The sequence below is a fragment of the Pelodiscus sinensis genome, chromosome 2 (assembly GCF_052426305.1).
Source record: "Pelodiscus sinensis isolate ZL-2025 chromosome 2, ASM5242630v1, whole genome shotgun sequence".
In the NCBI taxonomy this organism is placed as follows: Eukaryota; Metazoa; Chordata; order Testudines; family Trionychidae; genus Pelodiscus; species Pelodiscus sinensis.
In genome coordinates, this window is record NC_143053.1 from 163,450,291 (window position 1) to 163,463,623 (window position 13,333).

Sequence of the window (13,333 nt, forward strand, 5' to 3'; positions counted from 1 at the left end):
AAATTACACTATAGCTGTACACATTTATTTAGCAGTTATGCAGCTTAACTTGCATTTAGATTTTTAATACTTTTAGAAAATGTTAAAAATGCATTTCTGCTCTACTACATCATTAATTTTATATCTAGCTCTATTTTCTGATTTGATTGAAAGTGCACATAATGTATCAAAACATATTTTGTATTTAAAACTGATTGATGGCCCTGACCTTTAAGCTTTCAGAACTTAATAGATTACATCCTCTCACACTTAAGATTTTATTCATAGACTTGAAGAGGAAAACAAGAAACCTATTGGGAGCTGAAACAGCAGAAAAGCTTAACTTTGAATGAACCTGTCATTGAACTAAATTAGTTGAATAAACTGCAATAGTAGAAGATACTATTAGGGATAAAAGCTAGAATAGCAGGTCAATAAATGGGTTCCAAATACTTAGCTAGGGACTTCTGCCAGTTCCGTCATTTGACCTTCCTTACATGTGAGAGCAAACATGTACTGCTTAATATTATTTTATGTATTTAAATAATTATAAGCTTAGACTTTAATAAAATATCTACTTCAACATTAATTTTAAATGAGTTGAATTGAAAAATCTGTTTAAATACAATTTGGTTTGTGATTTAAAAATCTTTACTTTTTATACATGAAGGTCCTGTAAGTTTATATTAGGACTGTCAATTAACTGAAAAAAAAATCATGATTAATCACACTTAAACCATAAAAACCAATTGAAATGTATTAAAGAGTTTTGGATTACCAACCTTTGGGTTTTGTCAGATCTGCAATGAAAGCTCTTGAAACAAACATGCTGAGTCATCAGAATACAAGTAAAGTAGATGGAGACATAACATTCCCCTCCCTTCTCCCCCCAAGGAGTTCAGTCACAAATGTAATTAACACAATTATTTTAAGAGGAGTCATTAGCATGCCCTCTGGAATGGTGGCCAGAGCATAAAGGGGTATACGAAGGTTTAACACCTGGCATGTAAATTACTTTGTCATCCAAAAATCAGAACAAAAATGGAACCATTGTAGCTGCCATTATATTGTAAATAGGAAGTGGGCAGTATTATCTCCTGTAAATGTAAACAAAGTTGTTAGTCTAGTGATTTGCTGAACAAATAGGACAGAGTACTTGTAGCTCTGAAGTTTTGCATTGTTTTGAGTGCAGTTATGTACAAATGTAGTTTAACTTTCACAATATAGAGAGAATGCACTTAGGTACTTGTATGATGTGAATTGAAAAAACCTACTATTTTACAGTGCAAATATAAAAAATGAGCACTATATGCACTTGGTATTTCATGTTGTAATTGAAATTAGTATATCCGAACATGTAGAAAATATCCAAAATATTTAAATAAATGGCATTTTATTATTTAACAGTGCAACTAATTGCATTATTGTGATTTTAAAAAAAAGTCACATGATTAACTGCGATTATAAAATTGATCACTTGACAGGAGTACTTTATATATCTTTAGTTAAATGAAATTGTTTCCCTTTTAGGCTGAGTGGTGAGTGTCACTTACTGGTTTGGGGTACTAAATAAGAGGGAGACATTTCCAATTCAGAAAAAGTTATATTAACTAGAGCTCTAAGATGATAACTGTAGATTTGTATTAGTCTTGCAGTCATTGTCTATAACCATTTGTCAGCCTTAGCTATAGTTAAAAAGTTTTCCCAAGCTTAAAATTCACTTGGGCTATGTCTGTACTGCAAGTTTTTTGCACAAGAACTGTTTTGCACAAGAGGTCTTGTGCAAGAGTGCATCCACACTGCCATGTGCTTTTGCGCAAGAGCGTCCATGGCAGTGTGGACGCTCTCTTGTGCAAGAAAGCTCGAATGGCCATTTTAGCCATAGGGGTTTCTTGCACAAGAGGGCTTATTCCTTGTGGGGAGAAGAACAACTCTTGTGCAAGAAGCCCTCTGTTATGACGTTTTACTGTACATTTACTTGCGCAAGAACGTGCATGCAGTGAAGACGCTCCGTAAGTTTTTGCACAAGAATGGCAGTGTAGACGTAGCCTTACAGTATAAAACTTCATTCCAGAATGGAATATGTCTTCGAAAAGTTAGGACTTTAAATGTGGAGCAAGTTTGACAATGTCTGAGTGGGTATGAGAGAAGGGCATACTTGGGGGCTATGTCTACACTATGGGGCTTTATCGGAAAAAGGTACGCAAATAGCACTCTGCAATTTGCGTACCTTTTCCCGATATTTTTTTGGAAGAGGCTTTTCTGAAATTTGGCTCGTCTACACTGGGCCAATTTTTGGAAAAACCCCTCTTTCGAAAGAGCCCTTTTTGCTCATGGGAGGAGGAAGGAAGACAGGGCTTCTGAAAGAGCGCATCTGCTCTTCTGCAAAAAAAAAAAAAAAGGGGGGGGGGCAGAAGAGCAGATGCGTTCCCTGGACGTGGTAGAGTTTTTCCGGGATATTCTCGGTATCCTGGAAAACACCCATAATCTAGACATCGCCTGGGTCTGTTACCAGAAGAAAGTCAATTTTTCTGATGCAATATTTTTCTTTCAGATTATTTCCCAGGATGAGGCTGATAGGCGAGGGAAGGTATATGACAAGTACATGTGCAGTTTTTTATTCAATTTGAATAATGGTACGTATTTTAGCTATTTTTAATTTACACTGCCACTGTAGAAGAAGTGCCTGTAGATGCCATTAAATATATTGACTTCAGTTGGCCCATGATTCCACATACACAACAGTGTCAATGAGGCATGAAGGACAAGGTTGTCAAAATCAATTGACAAGAAGTACATTGAAAATAATGGCATGCAGCTCCCTTCACCCATTGGGGTCCACAGAGAAGGTACTGTAGCTGAGGAGAAAGCAAATTGGGATAATTTGGGCTCTCCTTACACATGGGAAATAAAACATTGTTATTAAAATCTATATACTCTGTGGGCTGGATCCAAAAAAGGGCATAGGCCCCTAAGTCCAATATTTTGACACCACAGGTTTTCAAAATCTCCACTTAGCTACCACCTAACCTCCAGGCACCTGAGTTTGTTGGCGGGCATACACAAAACTTGCTAAGTTCTGTGACAGCTGAGTGCAGAAGTTAACTGTTTTGTCCATATGGGATTCTGAGTAAGTGATTCTTGCCTGCTGGCGTTGATCCAGTAGGCATTCTCAGAGCATGCCTACAATGCTGGGCCTTACATGCATGCAGAAAGTCATCTGAAACTGTCTTTTGTGCAAGTGTCTGTCCAAGACTCAGGTGCCTAAAATCCTGTGATAGGTGGGGCTATTCCTTTAAAATTGCCTACTAATTTAGGCCCCTCCCTGCTCAGCTTGCTGGCTTCTGAGAAATTCTATTAGGAGCCTTACTATTCCTGTGCACCGCATAGGGAGCGTGGCTGGAGATTCTACAGTAGGGTGCTTAAATGTTAGCTTTCACAATTCTCACTGTTGTACTGCGTCAGTCCCTTTGTGGATCTAGTCTTAAGTGCTACAAAAAGTTTATACAGGACCCTTTTTCACATAAAGGTCAGCACATTTTTAGATAGCTTATGTACTTGGAAAGAAAAGAGTTCCATCTAATTTAGAAACATCATTGTTACATTCCACCTCCATCTCCCGCCCAAATGATGTCAATTATTAGCATTCTCAGCAAGTGAAAACACCAATTTTAGAACTGCAAAACCAACTGTTTTGATATGGCAACTTGTTAGGCTTTTCTGAGGGAAAAATGAACATCTGAGGTTTTTCCAAAATGATATTCACATGTAAAACTGAATACACTAACGTGGTTACTTGGCAGGTAAGTAAAATAGCATTTTCTCAGAGGTGCTTAGAAAGCTCTTTAGAGGCAATCTGTTCTAACTGCTTGCTTTCTTTTCTAGATTTTGTGGTTGATGCAACACGCAAGGGTAACAAAATCCGATTTGCAAACCATTCAGTAAATCCGAACTGCTATGCAAAAGGTAATATCAGACAGTTAAACCTAGGATTAGTCAAACAATATGTGAAACATTACTGTAAAATGCTGATTACGGACACATTTTTAAGTAGTGGCAGAATGTGTAAATACAAATAAGTCATTCAAATGTAAGCGTAAGGCCCCGACAGTATACTTACACTCTCTCTCTTTCCTCTTTTTAAAACAGTTATGATGGTTAATGGAGATCACAGAATAGGTATATTTGCTAAGAGAGCCATTCAGACGGGTGAAGAGCTGTTTTTTGACTACAGGTTGGTAGAGTATAGCAAGATATTCTTTCATTCTAGGGACATTGGAGAAGCCTGATTTTATGGCTCACTGACTGCCAGTCACAAGAACACAAAACAACAACAATGTTGGTTAGCAAGTTGTATCCTGCTATACATAGGGAATGCCATCATCTGTCCTGTTTTTACAAATGTATCAAGCTAGTGCAGGGCTGTTTCACTCTTCTAATGTTTAGAAACCATCTAATGTCCAGTCTAAATTTCATGATCAGTTTATATTCAGGCTTGAAACTATTACTTATTGGTAAATTTCAGTAAGTATTTCATTGTATGTCCATACACAAACTGTTGAGAAAAAATTCCCAGATAGGCGCAGAGAGAAAAAAGGCTGCTTGAGACCGTGTTTGATTTCAGGATAGTTACTTTGATAAGCAGACACTGTCTGCCCCTCATTTCCTACAGCTGAAAACTTATGTTACGTAACTAAATGTTCCAAAACAAGCATTATCAGTTGAATGGACTTCCAACCTTATGCATACCAATTTCTACCCTAGTGTCTCTTCATGCGAATTTGCCTCTCAACACTTCTACAAAAAACAAGGTTGCTTCTGTTGTGTTTTTTTTTTCTAGAGAAACAACTTCAAATGCAAGGGCACATAAGTGATAGAATTGTGTTCAACCTTTTCTGTGATTGGATCTTTGTGAGAGGCTGAGCCTCCCCAAATCAACTGGTGCACAGCATGCTACAACTTTTTTTAATCTTGTATTGATATGGATGTCTTTTCCCCTCCCCCACAGATATAGCCAGGCCGATGCACTTAAATATGTAGGCATTGAAAGAGAAATGGAAATCCCTTGATACCAGCTACCTCTACTGCTGAACAGCTGCCTTATCTCCAGGAATTTTCTAGTACTGTGGGCAATTTAGAAAAATGATGCAATTTGAAATTCTGAATTTGCAAAGTACTGTAACAGTAATTTATAGTAAATTTCAAAATCAACTTTTTATTGCCTTGTCACCAGCTGCAAAGTGTTTTGTACCAATGAACTTTTGCAATAATGCGGTGTGGTACATTTTTCAACCTTGAATAAAGGATACTTGAACTGCTTCACTGTGAGTGTATTTGAGTTATGGTAGTTCACCTAACTGTGATATTGGTGGTGAAGCTTTTGAGGATACAGTGGGATTAATGCAAAAGTAAATCAGCACCAGGGGTTTAAGGACAACTTAGTACCTGAACCTTATGTAGTCACTTAAACTGATTAAGTTGGAAGCCTTTAGAATGGAAAAATGGTCTGCCTTTATTAATCTATTGCCTCCAATGTGCAACTTATTTGCCTTCTGAGTGACACTCAAAGTTAAATAAAGGTGTATATTTAAACACAGAGCTTCCATTGGCCACTTTCTCTGACTACTGCTAAATAGTACTAAGACACCAGAACCAAGTGGTATTCACCCAAGAGTTCTGGAAACTCAAAATTGCAGAACAACTGTAGCTTGTAACCTACCCTTTAAAACATCTTCTGTACCAAATGACTGGGGGCGACAGCTAATGTGACACCAATTTTTAAAAAGGTGAGCTTGGCAGTTACAGGCTGGCAAGTCCAGCATCAGTAAAGACGAAAATTCTCAGCTACATAGATGAACATAATGTGTCAGAGAAGAGTCAGCATGGTATTTGTAATGGGCAGTTGTCTGACCACTCTACCAGGACTCTGTTGGGGTCAACAAGCATGTGGACAAGTGGGGATCCACTTGATATACTGTATCTACCTGTAGAGCCTTTGACAAGGTCCCTTACCAAAGACTGTTAAGTAAAATAAGCTGTCATGGGATAAGAAGGAAGATCCTCATGAACTGGTACCTGATATAAAGTGTCAATTTTCAGAATGGAGAGTGGTAACTAGTATTGCCCCCCAGGAGTGTACCTGGGACCAGTCCTCTTCAACATATTTATAAATGGTTGGGGTAAACAGTGAGGTGGCAAACTTGCATCTGAGAGAGAATTGCTTAAGACAGTTACGTGCAAAGTAAGAAGAGCTTCAGAAGGATCTTGGAAACTTGACAGGGCAACAACATGGCAAACAATCCCAACTATATGTATAAAATGATGTGGGGGGAACAGATCATGGAATCAGTGTGCATAGTTTTCTGAAAACATCAAGGCTACATCTAGACTAGCAAGTTTTTCTGCAAAAGCAGTTGCTTTTGTGGAAAAACGTACCAGCTGTCTACACTGGCTGCTTGAATTTCTGCAAGAACACTGATGAGCTCATGTAAGATTGTCAGTGTTCTAGCGGAAATACTATGCTGCTCCCGTTCGGGCAAAAGCCCTCGTGTGCAAATGCTTTTGCGCAAGAGGGCCAGTGTAGACAACAGTATTGTTTTGTGCAAAAATGGCGATCAAGGCTTTCTTGCACAAAACAGCATCTAGATTGGCACAGATGTTTTTCCGCAAGAAGTGCTTTTGAGGAAAAGCGTCCGTGCCAATCTAGATGCAGTTTTGCGCAAATGCTCTAATGGAAAATCTTTTCCATTAAAAGCATTTGCGGAAAATCATGCCAGTATAGACGTAGCCCCACTGAATGTACAGCAGAAGTCAAAAAGCAAACAAACCTGGGAATCATCAAGAAAGAGATACATAAAGAAAATATATTGCCTCTATATAAATCCATGGTATGCCTACATCTTGAATACTGCACCCACCCCCAATCTCAGTTAGTGGAATTGGAAAATGGTTAGGGGAATGGAACAGCTGCTATGAGGTGAGCTTAATAATGGACTTTTCAGCTTGGAAAGAGAGATGAGTAATGGAGATTATGATGACAGAGGTCTATAAAAATCATGACTGGTGTGAAGAAAGTACATAAGGAAAAGTTATTTATTCCTCCCCAGAACACGAACTAGGCTCACCAAATAAAATGAATAGGCAGCAGGTTTAAAACACAGCACATCCTGTAGAACTCCCTGGCAGAGGATATTGTGAAGGCAAAGACGTTAGCTTTCAAAAAAGAACTAGATGAATTCATTGAGGACAGGTCCATCAATGGCTACTAGCCAAAATGGGCAGGGATGATGTGTCTCTAGACTGTGTCAAAAACTGGGAGTGGGTGTCCAGCAATCACTGGTCTCTAAAATACAAAACATATTCACTTTCACAACAGTTTTTATTACTGTAAGGGCAGTCTGTTGACAGACCTAGTACAGGTTGCACCAGGACTTTCTGGTCCAGCAATATCAGGCCACAGATGTTCCTAGACCAGAGAGTTGAGTGGTGTGGCCCAGGAACCTTTGGGCTGGGGTAACAAAGTGTGTGTCCCCCCCCCCAGTGAGACACAGGGGCTTGGCAGGGACTCAGGTGGCAAGGGGGTCCAGCTTCCAGGTCTGGCAAATTCTCATTTGGGACCAGTCAGGTCGCAGGTAGGGATGTAAGCAACTAAGTCAATTAGTCCCTGAACTTTTAAGCTTCCCTCCGCCCCCCCTCCCCCTTGGGGAAGCAACTAAGCCAGTTCTCTCCCCCCCCCCCCCCCCAATGCACACAAGGTGTTTTTTAAATCCTTTCTGGTAATTTGTTTAAGCCTTCATTAGGGCAAAGCAACACTTTCAACAAAGCAAGACCAGAAAAAAAAGAGTTGCTAGGACAATATCTTCACATCATTATGGGAAATGAAGAAAGGTGGCTCAAAGAGGAATGGGTATTTCTCAGAAAACAATGGCTTAATGCTGTGGTGTCTTTGAGTGCCGGATGTGCATCATAAAAATAAAGATGGAGCTTCTGCTCACAATGACAATTTGGAAACACTAAAAGCAAGAATTTTACATTTGTACCAATAGTGAGTACAGCACTTCCACCATTATGAAATTAGGTTTTCACTTTTTCATTTTAATCAATCAGGCTTCCACAGCTCGGAGCAATGCTCAGTCACATACAAGTTATAAAGAACTAGAACTCACTTGTTCAAAAATGAGAAAAAAACTTTGTTAAAATGGGAATAATCTCAGAGCACGTGTGTTAAGTACACAGTTTTGTCCAAGAACGTGCATCCAAGATGTACTGCCACACTATTGATAAAAGTGGCCTAATTTGCTTAACCTCGTGCAAAAATATTACCTGACCGCTTAAGTAGATGAGTTTAGCATCTGTTGTATCCATTTTGAGAAACGCAAACTGCAATGCCAAAACATTTGTGCACATTTTCCAAGTATCTGCTATTGAGATTTATTAGCATATATCGAAAAAAAAACAGTATGCACAATTCAATGAACACTTCCCTGAATTCAGTCACTCCCTCCTCCAAAAAGCCACAAATACAGATTCATTTTTCAATCCTGGGAAGTGTTTTGCTATGATCACTGGAAAACAGGAAAGGAAGAAAGCAAAACTAACAAATTATTGTAGCTTTCATAATCATTATACCTTTTATTTACATTTAGAAAGTAGTGAAACTTAAAACAATAAAACCAAATGCAACTTGTACAGAAATCTTTTAATTTTTTTTATTTATCACACATTAAAAAATGAAACACACTATACAAATGGTTTTTCATAGCAGATTACACATACGTCCATTCAGACTCGCTCTCAAAGTGCTGCCAACATTTCTAAGTGCTGCCTGTGGTGGCAGCTATTTATCATATAGCCAATGTATTGATTTAAATGCAGTAGCATGCAACCCTCAGGGTAGAAGGTTTTGATTCCTTTCTGTTCTTAAATTAGGTTAAATGGCATTGGTGTCCATATTTACATACTTGAAATGTATCAATCCTGAGCAGTTCCGATGTAAATCTGAGACTGGCTGATGGGAGTCCTTGTCTCAGTCATTAAAAAGGGAGGTCCAAATGGCAGCAGACGGGCTGCTATGAAGTTCAGTTGTTTTCATTCTTTCCATCACATATCTATCTGCTGAGTGTCTCACACAGTCAGACAACTGCTAATAAAAATGTTAAGCCAAGTAACTGTAGGTGTCCTTCTCACCATCGACACGCTCCAAGTACTCCTTTTCAATCAGAATGTCAATGCATTTCTGTAGGGGAAAACGTTGAAAGGCAAGTAATGCATTTCATAGTATTTAATAAAACAAACCCCAGGTAGGCACTTTAAGAGCAATAAAACAATTTTTGGTTGCTGAAAGCTTTTTAACAGTTTTGGCTACTAAATATCATGCTGAATACATGTTTATTTCAAAGACTTGCATTAAATATTATGCAGGGAAATGGCATAAACAAACAGACTATTCAAACAATGGCAATTTACTCAATTTTTGACCATGCCTAGAAGAGGCCACTCCGCAAACACTATTCAAGGGAGTAACGATGACTGAACACAGCCAAATGTTACTAATTCCCTAGAACATTATTATTCTGTAAGTGAGCAATAAAACATTTAAGCCAAAATGTACGTGGTTCCTTTATTTTGACAATGATATGATAAATTATGTCACAATAAACACTGTAGCATGCTTACTGGCACATGATGAGGTCTTATTATTTAGCCTCATCATATCAATATGCTGACTAGTCTTTGAGAACTTGTAAGGGATTAAATTAAATGTTTCCTACTTAAAGTATAATAGTTGAATAATTTATTTCTTTAAACCTTAAAAAATTAACAGGCTGAATTTAGAAAACAAGCATCTGAGTTAATATATATTACTGCTATTTTGACATACCTTAATTACTGGAACTCGTGGTTTGAATCTTGAGGACAGCTGGGTTAGAACTTCTCCAAGCAATTGCTGGTGTTTTAGAACCTTTCGCATTTTCATAATTCTCACAATAGCAGCCTAAATAGCAAAGTAGAAACAGACCTTTTTAGGAAGATACAATTTGCCATTCTGGATCAAGCCACTTTTCCCAAAGTTTTCACTAAGACAATCCACAAATTACTTTTTGTCTCTTTCTGAGACTTAGCCAAGATCCAAATTTGTTTGGGGAGGGTGGGAGCAAAATCAGAAGACAAAATCAAAATCCTCCTCCTTCCTCACCCAGCCACGGATACCAACCAGCAGCAACCTCCACTGAAACCATGATTCTGTCTGAGTGTAGCACAGCAGCATCTTCTGTCCCATGGGGCTAGGGCCAGCTCCTCACTATGGGGATTGCAATGTTGCATACAGGGTGACTGCGCCACTCAGGTTTGACCCAACTTCTCCTCTGTCATAACTGAGAAACAGCTGAGCCAAATTAGGGAGAGTAGTTTCATCAGATCACAATACCTGGAGCTGGGCTCAGTCCTATGGAACTGGAGTCACCACTGAACAGTGGGCTCACTCCTGCACCTGGCCCACAACCCATCTAAAACCTTTCTGTGACCTGCTGTTGGGGAAACATGGTCTTCAGAGCTTTATCATGCAGCTACCAGTGGCTTGTACCTGCTAAAGAGGATGTAAGCACTGCCTAGTGGTGGAACGAACATGCACAGAGTTCTTACTGAGAACTTTCAGTGTCTCATTATATGCTTGTTCTTAGACCCTTGCTAATCTACCAGATTACAAACTGTTTTGTACAAGGCTAGTATTAGTAATGGACATCAATGGCAATATTAGCCAGAAAACTTCAAAATGAGGCTTACAACTTTTTCTTCTGGAGGTGGATTCAGAATTGTAACAGGTACAATATAAATCAATTCCACTGTGATTATTTTAAATCTGAACAACATCCTGAAGTTTACATTGCACCTAGGTGCTCAGCAAAATCAGTGCATGAATCCCCAGAATCTAAATCCTCCTTAGTATGCTCTTCAATGTCGGCAACAACAAAAAGCCTTTGACACCCTCCTATGTCTGTTTTTATGTATAAATATAAAAGCTATCTATTTGAAAACCCTGTTATGTTTTGTTTCAAGTTTGTTTTGCAGAGGAATATTACACTATCATGTTCTCTTGGGCATAAATATTAAAAGCAAGCTTCTGCAGAAATACAGAAGTGTTAATGAACTTAAACTCATGGGGCTGAAATAGATTCACACTTACAGACTAAGGCCAGACTGCATCATTGTGACCATCTAGTCTGACCACCTGCATACTGCAGGCCACAGGACTTGACCCACCCACTCCTGTAACCTCTGATGTAGTTACTGAAGTCATGATGTAAAGACTTCATGTTTTAAAGAATTCACTATTTAGTCTAGGTAAACCAGCAAGTGACCCATCCCGCACACTACAGAAGGTGGCAATCCCCTTTCTCCCAGAATCTCTGACAGTAGGACTTGATATTGACCACATGCCATTGGAGGCAATATATTATCACATCACTATCCAACCCACCTGAATCAGTAGTTTCCTATCTTCCTCTATATTTTTGTGTGTAGTTTCCTGCTCCTGCTTCTGTTCAGTCTTCATTGGCACATTTATGTTGACCCTCAATTTTTTGCTGCCAGGAAAAGGTAGTTAAGTAAATAATTAGTCTAATTTCAAAAAGGAAATCTGAATGGAAATATCTGAGTACTCCTCCTATTTCCAAAAAGAATAAATTCCCTGCCCATTTGCTCACAACACAGCTTTTCTTCTTTAGGAGAGGAGAGGAATTCGTGGTGGTTCCATTTATTTCACAATTTCTCCCCTTCTCCAAACGTGACAGGGCAGTGATCTTTAAAAGATCTTAACACTGTGACATTCTTCATCGTAAGAGCTATCCAGGCCAGATGGAATACAATTCATAGTACTCTAGAGTGTGCAGGCACAACTGGGCACTAAATTTAAAGTAGGGATGTTAACAGGTAACTGGTTACCCAGTAAGCATCACCCATAATGGATTATGCTTACCGGGTAATAGTTAACCGGTATCTGGGAATGGCCAGTTGTAGGCAGAGGGCAACTCCAGCACAACTGGGCCCCTACGCAGGGCTGGAAGAGGCCTTCCCCCCGCCCCCACCAGCCCCTCTGGGCACATGCGGGGGGGGGCCACTTGAGCCCTGCCAGGCTGCAGCAGGGCCAGCTCCCCCCCCCCCCCCCCGCTCCCCTTTAACACTACATTTAAGCAGTCAGACAATTAACTATTGTGTTTAATGGTTAATCAATTGAATGGGATTTTACATGCCTGATTTAAACAAGCTTCAAAATACCATAATCTCCACAAAATGGTTAATACTACAAAGGGCAGTGATCTGTCCAAGCAATAATGGGATTTAGCCATCAAAAACTCCTCATGTGAATGGTCCCACTGAGTCTGCAGGATCAGACCACAATTGGACAAATCCTGGTACAAAAGCACACACACGAACTGCATATTTAGATTTAGTTTTGAGTTTCAAGTAGAAAATTAAAACATCTCAAATTATGAATTTGTTTTAAAAATATTTAAGGCAACAAAATGTAACCTTTGAAACAGGAATTTTGGTTACAAAATGCAAACAAAGACTACTTGTGCACTGACTGCTAAAGGCGTACAGGCTGCAAAATTAAAAAGGAACTTACTTTTACAAAAATACAAAATGATTTACCTAAATTACTGAATTCTAAAGTGAATTTATTTTTGCCATTAGTATCTGTTTACTATTTACATTTTAATTCTATTCATATTAAATGTATATAAAACTAAAACATACAAAGCTAAAATTTTAATCTGGGTACCAAGGATAACATTTTCAAAAGAGCCAAAGCTGTATTTCCAAATATGACTTGGAAAGGTAAACTTCACAGTGAGGCTTGTAAGTGACTTTTGAAAGCAGAACTTTGACAGTTTACTACAGGCAGTCCCCGACTTACGCGGATCCGACTTATGTCGGATCCGCACTTACGAACGGGGCTTTCTCGCCCAGGAGCTCACAGGCAGCGGTCAGCCACCTCGAGCTCCGGGGCGAGAAAAGCTGCTCCCGGTGCCCATGGTCTGCTGGGGACCGTCTCCAGCAGACATGGGGCATCGGGAGCAAACCCACAGCAGCGGGGGGGTCCCGCGCTTCTGAGGCTTTGCCAGAGCAAAGCCTCAGAAGCGTGGGAACCCGCCGCTGCTGCGGGTTTGCTCGCGGTGTCCCTGGTCTGCTGGAGACGGTCCCCAGCAGACCAGAGGCACCGCGAGCAAACCCGCAGCAGTGCGGGGACCCCGCCGCGGCTGCGGGTTTGCTCCCGGTGCCCCTGGTCTGCTGGGGACCGTCTACAGCAAACCAGGGGCACCGGGAGCAAAGCGGTCCGGTCACAGCAAAGCCT

General features: G+C 39.8%; 2 protein-coding genes across 9 annotated transcripts in view; one reads left to right on the top strand and one right to left on the bottom strand.

The window, feature by feature from the left end:
• EZH2 (enhancer of zeste 2 polycomb repressive complex 2 subunit) overlaps nt 1-5,298 on the top strand; it is a 73,527-nt gene extending 68,229 nt beyond the window's left edge. For all 7 annotated transcript variants that reach the window (XM_089776502.1, XM_089776503.1, XM_075921708.2 and 4 more), the window contains 4 exons: nt 2,534-2,615; nt 3,865-3,945; nt 4,129-4,213; nt 4,988-5,298. In XM_089776502.1, the coding sequence (XP_089632628.1) occupies nt 2,534-2,615; nt 3,865-3,945; nt 4,129-4,213; nt 4,988-5,048 (309 nt within the window). In that variant the 3' untranslated portion in view covers nt 5,049-5,298. The remainder of the gene's footprint in view (nt 1-2,533; nt 2,616-3,864; nt 3,946-4,128; nt 4,214-4,987) is intronic.
• A 3,373-nt stretch (nt 5,299-8,671) lies between these two features.
• The window catches only part of CUL1 (cullin 1), a 94,389-nt gene continuing 89,727 nt past the window's right edge, over nt 8,672-13,333 (bottom strand). For both annotated transcript variants that reach the window (XM_075921712.2, XM_075921711.2), the window contains exons 20-22: nt 11,456-11,561; nt 9,860-9,973; nt 8,672-9,214 (exon numbers count right to left, since the gene is read on the bottom strand). In XM_075921712.2, the coding sequence (XP_075777827.1) occupies nt 9,134-9,214; nt 9,860-9,973; nt 11,456-11,561 (301 nt within the window). In that variant the 3' untranslated portion in view covers nt 8,672-9,133. The remainder of the gene's footprint in view (nt 9,215-9,859; nt 9,974-11,455; nt 11,562-13,333) is intronic.